Genomic DNA, 16,476 nt, shown 5'->3' on the forward strand with positions numbered 1-16,476 from the left:
CCATTTCCATTACAAATGCTTAAAGTAGTTTAATAGCATGTAATAAATGAGGAGTCCCAACACAGTATCATGCTCAAACAAATAACGACCACAAGGGTAGTACTTGACACATTATCCTTTTCCATCAAGCCTTACCTCTAGATCTCATGTTGAATTTGATTATTGTTGTCATTTATATGCGAAATCTTATTTGTTACCTTGAGACCATCTGCCCTATTAGGATATCCAATGCTCAAGTCAGTTTCAATAGCACATCAAGTTATTTTGTATCACACTAATCGTTAATGTAAAAAATGAGGAGTTCCAACACAATATTATCAAGCTCAAACAACACTTTGAAAATGCCAAGCATTTGGCTAATTTGCCAATAGCTTTGATATAGCCCTTTGACTTGAATTGCTTCTGTCGTGGATGCGTTCGGGCCTTAGGGCAACCCCCATACAATTAATTTCAAATTGTATTTATAGAACTCTAATTAATTGGAGGCAGAAATACTCTGCAAAAAGTAGACGTAAGCCGCCCACGCAGAAGGCAGGAACGAACGGGGAAGGGAGGAGCAGCAGTGTGAAGGAGAAGAGCAGGGATGCGTTACCCCGTGGACGGCAAAGTGGTGCGATGCGTGGAGCTGTACAGATGGAGGGCGGCTCCACAGCGCCTAGATGTGTGGCCCTTCGCCATTTTTTATCTGTGCTGGATGTTGATGGTTGTTCCCCGCTTAGACTTCATGGATTCCCTCATTATTCTAGCTGCCCTTGCGATCCTACACATCCTCACTCTCCTCTTCTCAGCATGGTCTGTCAATTTCCGGTGCTTTGTACAAGCATCTAAGGTATGCGACATTTTCGCAATTAACTTTCAGCGCATCTTATCAGACTTTCATGCCAGGGTATTGAAATTATAGTTTGGTTTAAGTTTTTTTTTTGTGGAAGAGTGTCAGATGCTAGAATATCATGTCTTCTTTGCCAGAGCACCTCACAAGGAGGTCAAAGGCAAAGTACTGAACTGGGCTGAGGCACAATTTGTTAAATTGTGTGTCAGAGCAATTCTTTTCAAGCAACTTTTTATATGAGGTGATACAAAATATGTTTTCTCACCCTGGTTTTGTGGAGATGAAGGATAAAAGAAAGGCCTATAGGATGATAGAATACACACCCATCTAATAAATGGGCCAAAATGGCTAAATTATGTGTTAAGGCTAAAACTGCATATGGAGGCCTAAACCACTCATCTAATCATGCAATGCACAGTGCCCTGGCCTTCAGTTTTGGCCTAGGGATCATGTACAAATGGAGTTATTGCATATTAGTAGGCTAGATTTATAGCTCTAGCGTTTTTGTGTTTGTTGTGAGAAATGTAGCAGAATGCGGGTGGACATGAGAGCAAAGCCAGAGGCAGACATGAAAAAAATGTGTGTGTGTGTGAGAGAGAGAGAGAGAGAGAGAGAGAGAGAGAGAGAGAGAGAGAGAGAGAGAGGGTTCTGGTAACGCTCTTTGGGGGCCAAAATTAACCTACAAAGCCAATCAGAGTATGCCCATTGATTACATTTCATTCTTGGCATCAGGCCATAAAGGATCACAAAAGCACCGGAAGTGGAGAAAGATTTAGAAGAACAAGAAAAGCAAGAAAAGATGATCCCACAAAGAGTCTCGAAAGCACCGCATGCATTCTGATAGTTCTGAAGATGATACCTCATCCTTTGATAGGTCTGACTTTGATGAGCCAATGTATGGGAAGAAGCGAAGACATATACACAATTTGAATCAATTCGTCCAACTCGAGAAAAAGGGCAAGAAGATCGAGAATTTCAAGAGGGTGGGCAAGCAGTCAAGTTTGAAATGTATTCAGGTTGTAAGGACACCCATTGAGTCCTCGCATTCATACAACAGCTCGATGTTGTCTTTTCGGGAGGTTTTTTTTCAGAACACTCCAAATGACGAAGGGCGGCGTTTTATCTGAAGGGTAATGCGCAGACATGGTGTTCCACCCTAATGTATGGAGAAAAGCACCTATGCGTCTTCACTTTAGCGTGCCTTACGGAGGAGTATGAAGAGGATGTTATCACGGCTTGGCATGCCACCTGCACATGGCTCTATGTGCCATGTGGACATGCTTCATCGACTTCTAGAGCCAATTTTCCAGTTTTGGAACCCTCTTGCATAAATGGTTTGTATACGCGTTTTGACAGATGTTATTACCCTACGGTGGGCATCTGACATGACGAGCATGTAGGTCTTGGTTAGAATGTGTCGGTCTAGTCGGTTTGTCAAATGGTTCACCGAGCAGTGAGTTGTCGGCGACTTGTTGCTTGTGTGCGCTCATTTGCACATTTTCACCGACCTAACTTAAAATTCCTGACCTACCCAAAAGTCATATAAAAGAAGTAGCTAGGCCAGCGTTTTGGCATAAGTGGAGGAAGCACTAGAGGAGCAGCACATCAGCCTCTGTGTTTTGCAGCAGAACAAGCTAGCATTATTGCAGCAACCCATCAGCCTGGCGTTTTTAGATTTGCAGCAGATCAGCCAGCGTTTTTGGTTTTCAGCCCATTCCCTTGCAGGAGAGTGCGAGATCTGCAAGCCCTAGCCCTCACAGATGCGGTCATAAAATGGGCCAATACACAGTAGAGGGCAGTACTAATTCAATTACCCGTTAACTTTGCACGCAGCACTGAGAAGAAAAGAGAGCATAGATGGGTCCAACAACTAGATCGTAACTGCGCACACAAAGACCGACACCCTGCAGGCCCCATAGACGGGCACCCCTTTCGGTATATCTTTATTTGATTGAAAAGGACGATCCGAACACTTAGATCAAACTCCCACCAAGCTGTCCAAACCTGTCAAGGGCTGAAATCGCAGGTTTCCGACCTGATTTCGGCACCAAAACCCTTCTAGGTCAAAAGTACACCTATAGGAGAGATTCCCTTGCATTTTAGAAGCTTTCCGGTGAGCTGTAGTCAAAATTCAGCATGCTGTAATTTACTGTTCGGCCACTGACAGGTCCTTTATGACCACCCCAAGGCTTCCCTGAGGCTCCTTGGGTGTTAATTTGTAGTTTAGGTGCAAAACCCTAAGCCTGCAGAAAAACACAGCAGGCTGTAATTCTCTGTTTTGGATCGTTTTGAGCATAGTGAACATGTCTAAGGAGCTCTTGCACGCAATGGGTCAGTCCCCTGTGATTTGGACAAGTTTTCACGCAAGAAAACTCTCGAAATTCGCAATCTTTTGCAATGGAACTATGCGTACCCATGGGGGATTAGCAATTAGCTAATCTGGTTCCTGTTTAGAAGGCTCTTGCCTTGGGAAATGCGCATAGAACCCACAGAACTATACACCCTCTGAGTGGTCCAACTAGTGGGGCATTACAATATGTATAAGGGGGGAGAGATGCATGAGAGAAAATCATCGCGCTACATGAGACAAAGGAGAAGGCAAGATTTCCATTAAAGCTGTGAACTTGCACCCACTACTCACACACACAATGTAGTTCACTTATGAGCTTCAAAACAACCCTAGCCTTGCTTGCCTGCAAGTCTTCCCCTGGGGCGAGGGGCAACCCTTGGGGGGGGGGGGGGGGGGGGTTAGCATCCCTCTGCATTGTCCCGCTATCGCAAGCAGTAGCAATGGAGCCCGACCCTATTTTGACGTGCACACCATCACCAACAGCAGTAACTTGACAGCCTTGCTTCGACTAGCCACATGACACCGAGCCTAGCCCTGTTTCGGCGAGTTGTAGACCCTGCTTAACCCTTTAAGCTTCATCAACCTTTTTATGTTTTCGTCGAGTTGCAGAAGACCCGTTTTCCTGTTCATTTCTTTAAGCCCCATCAAACAAGTTCGATCTTGGTTCCCATAGTCGGGCTTGCCCACACAACAGAGTCGAGAAGATCCGAAGATTCAATGTCCTCCTTCAACACACCAATGGCCAACACACGCAAGAGTTTCCTTGCGATGGCAGCCGCGCCTAAGAAGGATCCCGCCACTCGCCAAGACGCAAGGATCACAACCCTAGAGGCTCAGATCCTAGAGCTTATCTTGGAGAATGTTGAACTCAAACAACGTTTGAGTAAGCTTGAGGAGATGAAAGCAAAAGAGAACCAAACTGTGCTAGCAAAGACACACGTAGTCGAAGCTTCTTTCAGTGAGATTGTCAAGGCGGCTCAGAAAGAAGTCCATGAGGCAGCTCATAAGAAGATCGACAATGAAATACAAACAACCTTACAAGAATGCAGGTTGCAAGAATCCCTTGCTCTGAAGATCAGGATTGGAGGGCTCTCTCCACCATGGTGCACCGAGGAGGACACTCGAAGGTTATACAGGAGTTTAGGCACTTGTTAGTGACCAAAACAGAAAGTTACAGCCCGCTGAAGTTCACTTACAGCTCACCGGAAAGCTTCTAAAATGCATGGGAATCCGTCCTAAACTTGTACTCTTGACCTACAAGGATTTTGGCGCCGTTATGCCAACAAAATTGGGTCGAAAACCTGCAATTTCAGCCCTCGACAGGTTTGGACAGCTTGGCGAGAGTTTGGTCGTAGTGTTCAGGTTGTTTGTTTTTAGTTGCTTGATGCATTTGTGTTCTCTCTTCTTCTCAATCCTTTGTGTAAAGTTAGCAGGTAATTGAACTAGTACCACCCCGCCCACTACTGTGTACTAGCCGGTTATATGGGCCAGCATAGAACTGACATGCCAGGAAGGATAGACCCAAGGTCCACACAACTGCTATTGCTACCACCATCTGCTCTTGCATCACACGGAACCATTGACTCGGCCTCAATATGGGCTACCCTAGCCTGCACTCAAAGCAAGGCTCTGAATGACCTCCTGGTAAGAGAACTGATCTAGAGGGAGAAGGAACTGGATCAAGGCTGCCCATGGTGTGGCTGCCCGTTGGAGATCATGGATCTCCTCCTCCCCTATGCCTACACCAACACGAAGGTGCTCTGCAACTGCATGCTCACATCACCTCTATGTGAGTGCCCTGAGAAGAAAAACGCAAGGGAAATGCTGTGGTGTTGCCTTGCTGCATGTGAATCTAAATGCTGGGCTGCCAAAAATGCTAGGAGAAGGGTGCTGAAAAACGCCAGCTAACTGCCCTCCCCCCCCCCCCCCCCCCCTTCCAGCCCAATGCTCACCCTAGGGCTGCCCTGCAACACAAGGCCTGTGCACTCTCTCTCTCTCTCTCTCTCTCTCTCTCTCTCTCTCTCTCTCTCTCTCCCTGCTGCCCCCTTGCCGCGTCCGCCTACGCCTGCTCCTACCCGCCTGCTCCTGCCCGCGCCCTGTCCGTTGCCTTGCTCCGTCGCTCCCCCCCTCGCCCTGCTTGCTGCCCCCCTGCCCCCCCCCCCTCGCCCTGCTCGCACGCCGCTGTGCCCACCTACAGGCCCGCTATGCCCGCCTGCTGAGCTGCTGTGCCGCCTCCCCTCGCACTGCCTCTGCAAGCCCGCCTCCCCCCTCCTCACATGCTACGCGTAGGATGTCCCTCCCCCTTCCTCTACGCTTAGGGTTTCAAACCCCCCCCCCCCCCCCCCCCCCAATTTTTTAACGCGTAGGATGTCCCCCCTTCTTCTACGTGTAGGAAGTAATTAAAAAAAAAAAAAAAAAAAACCTCCCCCTCTCCCCCATTCTCTTTACCATACCTTAACCCCCCCCCCCCCCCCCCCCCCCCCCCCCCACTTTACCCCCCCCCTCTCTCCCGTCTGTAACTATGGACGCCCCTCTCTAGTCGTATCGCCTCACGCTCCCCCACGCCGTGCCCACCGCTAGTGTGGGTGTGCACGCGTCTTCTCCCTTGCGGACGGCTCCCCCACTCGCCCAGCTGCCGCGCCCGCTGCTAGTGTGGGTGCACACGTACTTCTAACCCCCCCCCTTGCGGACGGCGATCAAGCATGAGGAAGATGAACGACAAAGCCCACCCCCTAGAGGATGCCATTCAAAAATGCAAAGAGGAAATGATGGAGACCATTACCAAGATGAAACGCAATCTCTGGGGTACCATAAACATGCTCGAAGGACGCGTGTTGATCCAAGAGAGCAAGATAAGCACGTTGGAAGATCGAGTGACGACCCAAGTGGAAGAGATCGCGTCACTCAAGAAAGATCTCGCCGAAGCACGATCAAGAAACACACTGGAAGAGGGCGAACTGCAACCCTCAAGAAATCAACACGATCAAGGAGCAAGTACGGGCCATCCAAGAGGGAGAAGAGCAGCACAAAGAAATGACGACTTCTTGGGTGGATGTTCTTACCAAAACTCAACAGAAGGCAGACGAAGCCGAGAAATGGATCAAGGTGGCCAAGAAAGGGAAAGGCAAGGAGATAACGCCCACGTCCACACCCAGCAACATCATTAATCAGACACTTGAGGAGGAGCAGAGGAGAAGGGTGCGCGCTTTACATGTGAGAATTTGCGGTCTTAAAGATAAAGGCAATGTGGACGAAGAAGTAAAAGAACTCACAGCCTTGATGGGGATTCATGAGCCGACGCACACAAGGGCATGGAGAGTGGGCAACATAAAAAAAAATGGAAGCAGTGGAGAAAGAGCACTCATCCTCCGTTTTCCCTCCATGGAAGCGAAGAAGTCCTTCTTGAAGAAAAGACCAACTCTTAAAGAGACTGGCATCTTTCTCGGGGATGATCTCACCCTCTCGCAGATCGCTCATATGCAGGAAGTAATGCCGGAGATTAGAGCGGCAAGGGGAAAAGGCAAGATCGCTTTTTATCGAGACGGAAAAGTGGTAATACTAGAGCGCCGCTCCACATGACGGTGCGAGACTTATGGGACCACACTCAAAGTAGCTGCCTGGAACTGCAATGGATCTATGCGTCTTGATGTGGGAGCTTTTGAGGATAGCTTTACTGGAAGAGACATCATCTTTTACTCTGAGACACACTAGGCCCCTGGGCAATCCATGCCACACATCAGTGGATACAGGTGGGAGACAACCTACAGACAGGAGACACGCTCAGAGCACAAAGGGCGGGGCTCGGGGGGAGTGGCAGTGTTATTTAGAGAGGATCTGCAGCCACTGATACACAGCCCGCATGGACGAGCAAGCTAGGTACATGTGGGTGAGACTGAAAGCAGAGACAGGCAGATACCTCTATCTAGCTATTTGCTACTTTCCCCCGAGTACATCAGTTTATGCATCACCCAGAGGACAGTCCCCTTTCTCTATTTTGGATGATGACATATGGGAGTTCTCTAGGGATGGTGACATTATCATCCTAGGGGACTTCAATGCTAGGACTGCCCATCACCATGCAGTGTTTTATGATACTTCAGAGGAGATGCTAAGAGAGCTAGATGTAGCAGAGACGGGCCTTTCCAGACTATCACACGATGTGGAATATACTTTGTATGTGCGGCACCTGATAGACATGGGCACTGCACATGGATTGGCCATCTTGAACGGCCTACAAAGATTTCCTGTTGCGGGAGGTTTTACATGCTTCCCACACAGACATGGAGCCAGCACTGTGGACTATGTCGTGGCACAGCCGAATCTCATCTCTAGTATCCAGGATCTCACAGTTGGGCCCAGACCGATCGGAGTGGCAGTGGATCATGCTCTGGTGTCGATGACCATCTCCTTTCAGTTCAGTGTAGCACACAGGCCACGAGTAGCAGCCCCCACTCGCTACACATTCACACGGGAGACGGATTCTGTATACATGGACGGAATCTACAGACGCCTATGCACTGAGGACCCGAGGCGACCTCTGGAGGAGCTAACTACTATACTGACACATACATTACATGAGGTAGAAGCAGAAGCATACCCACACACCAAGCCTGAGCAGAGCCGCCGATCAGGGAGCATGCCTCAAAATAGCTGGTACGATGAGGAGTGCCGCCAGACTAGAGCCTGACTTCAGAAGGAGGTGTTGTTGGGGGACGTCACTCACAGACAGTCACAGATTGACTTCCGACGCCTAGTGTGGCGGAAGAAGGGGGCTTTTTTGGCTCGACTCGAGCAGGATCTATATCAGCTATTCTTGAGTCAGGACTCGCGTGAGGCGTGGCGGTTCTTTCATGAGCAGTCCCCCCCCCCCCCCTCCTGCTATTTCCTCCACAGAGACCTGGGTCAGTACGCATCATCTTTGTACACAGTACCTGGACAGCCGCCCCTCCCCAACCCCCCCGATCCATGCCCACACGCATGTGTCTTTTTCACCGCCCGCCGAGATGGTGAAGAAAGCTATTGACAGGATGAAGACTGGGAGAGCATATGATCATGACGGCCTAGTCGCTGAGCATTTCATGCATGCCAAAGACCTACTAGCACAGCTTCTAGCAGTTATGTTTAACCGTGCCATGTGTGAGGGCCTACCGGACACTTGGAGCCTATCTACGATCGTACCTATCTTCAAATCAGGAGACCCCATGGAGCCTGGGAATTATCGCACTATTATGATTGGGCACACACTGGTGTCATAAAATCTAATATCTAACCAACCCAAATGATTTTCTCATATCAAATTGATCACTTAATGTGGGAGAATAAACGGGAACAAGTGTTAAGATATAGATATGTGCTTATAGATCTATCTCAACACGGGGCCAATAGAAAAGGGGCCCAAATGGGAGATGGTCTATCAAGAGCAAGGCTAACCAATGGAGCATAAGACCTTAGGGTTAGCTTCATTGAAGACCTCCAATAATGTGTGTAAAAGTCCTTTGACCTTAGGTAAGCTAGGGCTGAGCTTGAGGTGGGAACCCGGCCCAAGCTCGAGGTGTTTGTCCTGCTTGAGGTGCTTGTCGTGCTTGAGGTGTTTGTCCTGCTTGAGGTGCTTGATTAAGGTACTTGAGGCGCTTGACTTACTCCATGCTTGAGGTGCTTGACTTGCCGCTTGATTAAGGTGCTTGAGGTGCCTTGACATGCTTGCCTGAGATGCTTGTGGGAATACCCCCTAGTCCAAGTGCTTTGTCATGCTTGATGACTAAGGTGCTTGAGCTCCTAAAGTCAAAAGCATCCCTACAAGAGGGGGGGCGAGCCCTTTTCCTAGGGATTAGAGAGAGAACACACTCACACTCACACTCACAAGGGAAGCCCCAGCTTGAAGAGGCAGCAAGGACACATGTCAGGTTCCTACCCATGTTACCTTCATGTGTTGCTTGAAGCCTATTGGCTAGGCTTCAAAGGGGTCCAATGATAAATTACTTGAATTATCTAATTGTTTTTGCATTTATCAAGTCCTCTCTCTCAAAGGGGAAAGGGGGACACTTGTCCCAAGGCTACCCCTGTTGCTTGTAATGGCTCCTGCTTGTGATTGGCTAGGCCTGGAAAGGTCCAATGAGCTTCAAGCATGAGCTACAAGGGGGGGGTCGACCCAAGCAAGCTAGGGGGGTGCTTAGGGGGTATACTCACCCACACACACTCACAAGCACTCTCATTGTGTACTATGCAAAGTGCAAGAGCTCCCTCTCCTTCTCCAAGCAAGTAGAGGTTGAGAGCCTACACCGACACTCTTGACTATGGAGTGCAAATCTAACCAAGAGCCGTGCTTCAATGCTTAAGCTTGCCATCTCCTTCTTCTTCATTACTATGCTATTATGTATGCTAGCAACAAGAGTATGATAAGTGAGGAACTAATTCTTTCTCCTACGAAATGTTTCTTCTTCCTCTTCCCTACCCTCATTCCCTGCTAGCTCTCTCCACCTTCGAAGGTGTTTGAGGTCTTGGGACTGAGGCTTGGGATAGTTAAAGCTTTCTTCAAGTTTATGATATGTTTGTGATGCATGAAGCCTTCCATCTTCATGACATCACCTAGGTCACAAGGAACACAAAGACTGTATTGTAACAAGTCTCTCTTTATGGGAGAAATCATAATACAAATGCCTATTGGAGGGGGGACCGGCTCCACATAAATCCGGTCCTCAACTGTTGTCATGTTCTCTAAATTCTCTCTCTTGCAAAAGTATTGTCTATGCCAAGTTAACTAATTGCTATGATTATGTTGCTATCTTCAATTATGTCTACCCGCTATGCTCACAAAATCATTTCTTGAAAGTACTCTCATTAAATTCCGCTACTCTCAAATTGAATAGGCAAATTCCATTACATTGGTATCAGAGCATTTGGTTTCTCTTTTCTTGCTTAAGAAGAGAGGTCCTTAAGTAGCCTATAAATGGTTGATGTTGTTAATTATAATAGAGTAAGTGGAACTGGGATCTAATATCGGTTTTGTTAAGCCCACTATGTGGGGGATGGTGCACACCTCGGGAGCTTTGGACTTAATAATGGAGTCTTTTTAGACTTGCCTACGGCTTTACCATTATTGAGCCATAAGAAGTCCAAAAGGAGCTAGCCCTTGGCAACTCTGCTATGTTAGAGCTACTCCTCTACTCTCTATAATTAACCACTTTGAGCCGTGGGTGTAGATACTTAGGAGCCGATTTTCAAAGGCTAAGAGGAGTGGCAACTAAGGTTTTGTATTGCCAAAGCATACACTAAGTATAAACATAAATTTTGTTAACATGGCTGACAATAATCAAGAGAGTAGAATGAACATTGATAGCTTTGATTTTGCACATGAAGGTGCTAATGATGATGTTCCCATGTTTGTGAATTATCTCGTCACTAGGTTGCAACAAGCTATCGGCAACCCTGTTTTGCAAGCCGAAGTTAATCAACAACTTCGTGCTTATGGAATTTCCCTTCCTCCCCCAGAGGAGAGAGAGCTTAGGAGGCCTCTTGAAGAGACCCCCAAAAGAAGACTCTCTCCCATTCGAGAGGAGGAATCCAAAGAGAAAGAAAGCAATGACAGTCTAAGTTCTTCTGAAGATGTCGCTCCACGAAGACGGCGGTCTAGACGATCGCCTACTCCTCCCAAGAGGAAAAGAGCAACCTATAGTCCTTCTCCTCATCACTCTGAAAGGCAAGAGAGGAAACAAAGGAAGAAAAGGGCTAGGAAGAGGTCACCCTCTTCTCCTTCTTCTTCACCTTCCTCCTCTTCCGATGAAAGTTATGGCTATTCTCCTAGAGAATACAAGAGGGGAGGACATCGCAAATCATTTCCTGCATGGCGAAGGTCACAAAAGCTAAAGAAGTTCAAGGAGGGAGGAAAGAGTATCTCTTTTCTCACCTATGATGGCACCTTTGGTGCTACCGACAAAGTGTTGGCCTTCATCCAGCAATTTGATGCGGCCTTTGGGGACGAGGGCTTCACAGAATCCTCCAAGCTACGCCATGTAGCTATGCACTTCCAAAAATCAGCTCGTCAATGGTGGGTTAGCCTTCGTGGCAATGGAGAAGCCCCAAAGACATGGAAAACTGTACGAGTTTCCATCATGAAGCAATTTCTTCCAAGTGATACTAAAGATAAAGTTCTTACCGAATGGCGCGGCTTGAAGCTTCTCTCTCATGAGTCTATCAACAAGTATGTAGACAAGTTTTGGGATTTACATCTCAAAGCTACTGTCTTTCAAAAGATAGACTTTGCCGAGCAAAGACAGCAATTCTGTGCGGGATTACCTGAAGAGATGGCCGAATACATCAACTCTCAACGGCCCGGTACTATTACCGAAGTAATCCACCACACCATGGTTGCTTCACGCATCAATTTCCATCAAGGGGCTAGACGTAATGTCAAGCCCATGGAAAACAAAGATAAAAATGATGCAAAGGGGAAATCCAATGCTCAAAATAATTCCCAAGGCACTTCCAACAACAACAATCGGTCCAAGGAGAAGGGAGTTTACAAAGGTAAAAACAAACTCTCTCCTGAAGAGCTTGAAGCTTTTCGCAAGGACCATAAGTGTTTCAAGTGTGGGGAGCAAGGACATGGCTATCGTTCTTGCCCCAAGAAGAATACTCGCAATGAGACTCCTAGGGCTTCCACCATCGAAGCTCCAAAAGAGGATGCTCATTGCAAAGGATCATCACTTTCCTATGCGTGGGGAAAGGTAAGAGAGCATGATGCCTTCATCTTGTTTGACCCTGGCTCTACTCTCAACTTCATATCAATAGAGTTGGTCACCAAGTTGGGCATTCAAGCTTTTGAGATGGGAGATATAGTAACAGCTGATGCAGCTTTCAAGGGACAACAAGCCTCCGTTACTCCCTTGATTGGGAAGTTGAGGCTTCATGTCCAAAGCTATGTTGACAAAGAAGACTTCTTCATCTCTCCTCTCCAACATCAAGATGTTATCCTAGGGGCACCATGGTTTGATCGCATGGCTGCCAACATGAAGTTCCCTGAAAGGAGAATTTACTTCACCTACAGGGGAAAGAACATGTATATAGATGCTAGTGAGCGTGGTCGCACTATTCCACTTGTAAATCCTCTTTCTTTTGATAAATCAATGAAGAGCTCAGTTTCTGCGTACATGATTTATGTCAAAGAGTCTCTAAAAGCTAATAATGTTTCATCAAATGAAAATGATAGGAATCAAGAAGAGTTAGACTTGTCTACTTTTCTAAAAGGATTCCAAGATGTGTTCATCGATGATATCCCTATGGACCTACCTCCAAAACGAGGGGATGATGACCATCGTATTGAGCTCCTTCCAGGAAGCTCACCGCCTAACAAACCTCCTTATCGAGTCTCACAAGCTCAACAAGAGGAGATTATGAGGCAAGTACAGGAATTGGTAGACAAAGGGATGGTGAGGCCTAGTTCCTCTCCCTTTTGTTCTCCAGTCCTTTTAGTGCAAAAGAAAGATGGTACATACCGTATGTGTGTGGACTATCGAGCACTAAACCATATCACTATCAAAAACAGATTTCCCGTGCCTCGGGTAGAAGATCTGTTTGATAAGCTACAAGGCTCTACCTACTTCAGTAGGATTGACCTTAAGAGTGGCTATCATCAAATAAGGATAGTGGATGAAGATATCCTAAAGACCGCGTTTCGCACAACATTTGGTCTTTATGAATATCTAGTCATGCCTTTTGGCTTGACTAATGCACCAGCTACTTTCAACCGTCTCATGGAGAAAATTTTTAGACCATATCGTAAATTCACTGGAGTATTCTTTGATGATATCATCATCTACTCCAAATCTTTGGAGGAACATAAGCAACATCTCCAAGTGATTTTTCAACCCTTGAGGGAGAACAAACTTTTTCTCAACCAAAAGAAAAGTGAATTCTTCCTTCAAGAGATTCAATATCTAGGTCATATTATCTCTCACGATGGTATTCGTATGGATCCATCAAAGTTAGAGGTAATAAAATCATTGCCTAACCCAAGGAATCTACATGAGCTAAGAAGCTTTATTGGTATGTGTGCATACTATAAACGCTTCATAGCAAAATTCTCTCAAGTAGCAGGACCACTACACGACTTAACAAAGAGGAACGTTAAGTTTGTATGGACTGCTAAGGAGCAAAATGCTTTTGAAAAACTCAAAGAGAAGCTTACTTCCCAACCAGTCCTCGTGCTTCCGGATCTCTCAAAGCCATTTGAGGTCCAATGTGATGCGTGTGGTGATTGCCTTGGAGCGGTTTTGCTTCAAGAAGGGCATGCCATAGCATATGAGAGCCGAAGGCTCAATAGTGATGAACGAGTCTTGGGCATTTATGAGAAAGAGCTTTTAGCTGTTCTACATGCCCTAGATACATGGAAGCACTACCTATTGGGGACTCCATTTATCCTACGAACCGACCACCAAAGTCTCAAGTATTTCATGACGCAAACCAAGCTTTCTGACAAACAAATGAGGTGGGCAAATTTTCTTTCGCAATTTAATTTCCATATTGCTCACATAGCTGGTAAGCACAATCAAGTTGCCGATGCACTTTCACGACGACCAAAAGTTAATGCGGTGTCTGTAGCTACTCACAATGATCTATCCTCTATGATAGATGAGTATGCTACTGACCCTGACTTTAGAGACATAATGTCAGCCCTTGCTTTGGGGAAGAAAGAGGAACCATTCACCTTGCAGGATGGTTACCTTCTCCACGGCAATAGGCTATGTGTTACCCATTCCCTTCGTGAGAAGGTTATGTATGAATCCCATGCTCCTCCATATGCAGGGCATAGAGGTATTCAACCTACTCTCCGAGGAGTAGAGACGTATTTCTATTGGCCTACCATGAAAGTGGACATACAAGAGTACGTTTCAAAATGTGTAGTATGCCAAAAGACCAAGTATGATAGAGGGAAGCAACCTAAATTACTCCAGCCATTGCCTATTCCAAATTCACCATGGGAGAGTATATCCATGGATTTCATCTTTGGATTACCCAAGTCTATCCATGAGAATATAGGAATATGGACAATAGTCGACAGGTTTAGCAAGCAAGCACATTTTATTCCTGTCAAAAAGACTATTAAGGCACATCAAATGGCAACTCTCTTCATATCTCAGATTTTCAAGCACCATGGATTACCCACATCCATCGTGTCAGATAGAGATCCTAGAATGACCAGTAATTTCTGGAAAGGTTTCTTTGAAAATCTAGAAACAAGATTGAATTTCTCTTCGGCCTATCACCCACAAATGGATAGCCAAAGTGAGATAGCCAATCTTACGATACTCGATCTACTCAAGACTTATGTTACCGAAGTAGATCAACGCTCACAATGGGAAAAGTATTTACCTCTAATAGAGTATGCCTACAATAATACTGTACATACTTCTACGGGGAAAGCACCTTTCGAGATCATAGAGGGAAGACCTAAAAGCAGTGTTACCAGGGAACGGACATTTCGGGCCTTGGAACGCCGGAACGGCGTTCCGGCCGGTTGGGATTTTCTGGAACGTGTCGGAACGGAACGGCGTTCCGGCTGGAAACTGTCACCGGAACGGGACGACCGGAACGGGCTGGAACGGGACGGAACGGACCGGAACGGCCCCAACGGCCATAAACGGCAGTTTTTGAAATTGAAAAAAATGACTGTTAGGCAGCCAACGGCCATTTTCAGCAGTCAAAAAAGTATATAATGCCCCCCTCCTCCCCCATTCTTCACACACTCATCAAGCCTCAAGGCCCATTCTCCCTTGCTTGAGCCTTGCTCTCAACTCTCAAGCCAAGCTCATTCTCCCTAGCTTGCTCTCAACTCTCAAGCCATAGTGTGGCGCCGCGGCATGCCTCAAGGCTCAAGCTCTCAACCTCTCTCTCTCTTGGGCTAACTTCTAAGTTCTAACCCTCAACTTTCAAGGCTCAAGGCTCAAGCTCTCACGGAATCAAGCGACAAGCCTCTCTCTCTCAATCCGTCTCTCTCTCTCTCAAAGTTCAAGATCAAGCTCTCTCTTTCACGGATAATCCATCATCCATGGCCTCTTCTTCTCGTTCAACCCCCTCCGTTCATGCGGGCAACACTCAAAAGGCGAAGGAATGGTCGTGGTGGGATGAAGTGACCTCGGAGGGCACCTTGTCGGCGGCGGGAGGTTCTCGTGCATGGGGATGCAAGCTATGCTCTTACACGCGGAAAGGGGGGCATGACAAAGTGAGGGCACACTTTCTTCGAGTGCCGAGACATGAGGTGAAATTTTGTGCCAACGTAACCATCGAGAAGAGGAAGGAGCTCGAGGAAAAGGATCGGCAATTCAACCATAAAGCCAAGCCGGCACGCAAAGGTATTGATCCAAAGACCCTCATTTTCCCTTCTTCCTCTCTACCCGGTGTAGGTGTTGGTGCATCTTCAAAAGGTCCAATTCGTCGCCAAAAGACCCTTACCACCTCTTGGGACCCAAAGAAGAAAGAAGAGGTGGATGCGGCCGTGGCCCGATTCTTCTATCACGACCATATCCCATTTGTCGCAGCGAGGTATGTACATTGTTTTATGATTCATCAATCTTCTCTCTCATTTCTTCCGTTATCGTCGTTTCCACTTTTTTGATACTAACCTCTTCTATGTTTGATCGAAATAGGTCGGAGTATTGGAAAGTCATGGTGCAACAGATAGGAGAGTATGGCACCGGCTATGTGCCGCCATCTTCAGAGGCTCTCCGAACCACCTTGCTCGATCGAGAGAAGGCTATCGTGGAGCAAGCAACCCTCAACATTCAGCGTCTTTGGGCAAAACATGGCGTTTCTCTCATTGCTGACGGGTGGAGCGATACAAGGAAGAGATCTATCCATGGTCTCGTCGCATACTCCAGTGGAGAGATGTACTTTGTGCACTCTCATGATGCCACTGAGAGTGGCAAGTCCGCCGATGTCTTCTCTGCAGAGTGGACAGCGGCCATAGAAACCATCGGTGAGCAACACGCGGTGGCCTTTGTCACAGATGGGGAGGCATCAAACAGGGCAGCAACAGCTATCATAGAGGGCCACTATCCGCATGTGACAGTGTGCTTTTGCATGGCACACTGCTTGAACAACCTTCTGAAAGACATCGGCAAGCTAGACTGGATTGCTCCAGTCATTGCTGATGCAGTGAAGATGGTTACTTTCATCAACAATCACAACTTGGTTCGGAGTGAGTACCTCAAGAGGTCGGGCGGCAAAGTGCTTCTAAAGTATTCAGATATCCGCTTCGCATTCAACTTTCTTCTTGTACGCAGGCTGTCTGAATGTCAAAATG

At 47.0% G+C, this 16,476-nt stretch overlaps 1 protein-coding gene across 1 annotated transcript in view; it reads left to right on the forward strand.

The window, feature by feature from the left end:
- Nucleotides 1–474: 474 nt before the first annotated feature.
- PDR2 (phosphate deficiency response 2) overlaps nucleotides 475–16,476 on the forward strand; it is a 61,202-nt gene continuing 45,200 nt past the window's right edge. The window contains exon 1 of the mRNA XM_086485693.1: nucleotides 475–829. Coding sequence (XP_086341819.1) covers nucleotides 584–829 — 246 coding nt within the window. The 5' untranslated portion in view covers nucleotides 475–583. The remainder of the gene's footprint in view (nucleotides 830–16,476) is intronic.

The sequence above is a fragment of the Adiantum capillus-veneris genome, chromosome 16, assembly GCF_014529385.1.
Source record: "Adiantum capillus-veneris isolate H3 chromosome 16, ASM1452938v2, whole genome shotgun sequence".
Classification (NCBI taxonomy): domain Eukaryota; kingdom Viridiplantae; phylum Streptophyta; class Polypodiopsida; order Polypodiales; family Pteridaceae; genus Adiantum; species Adiantum capillus-veneris.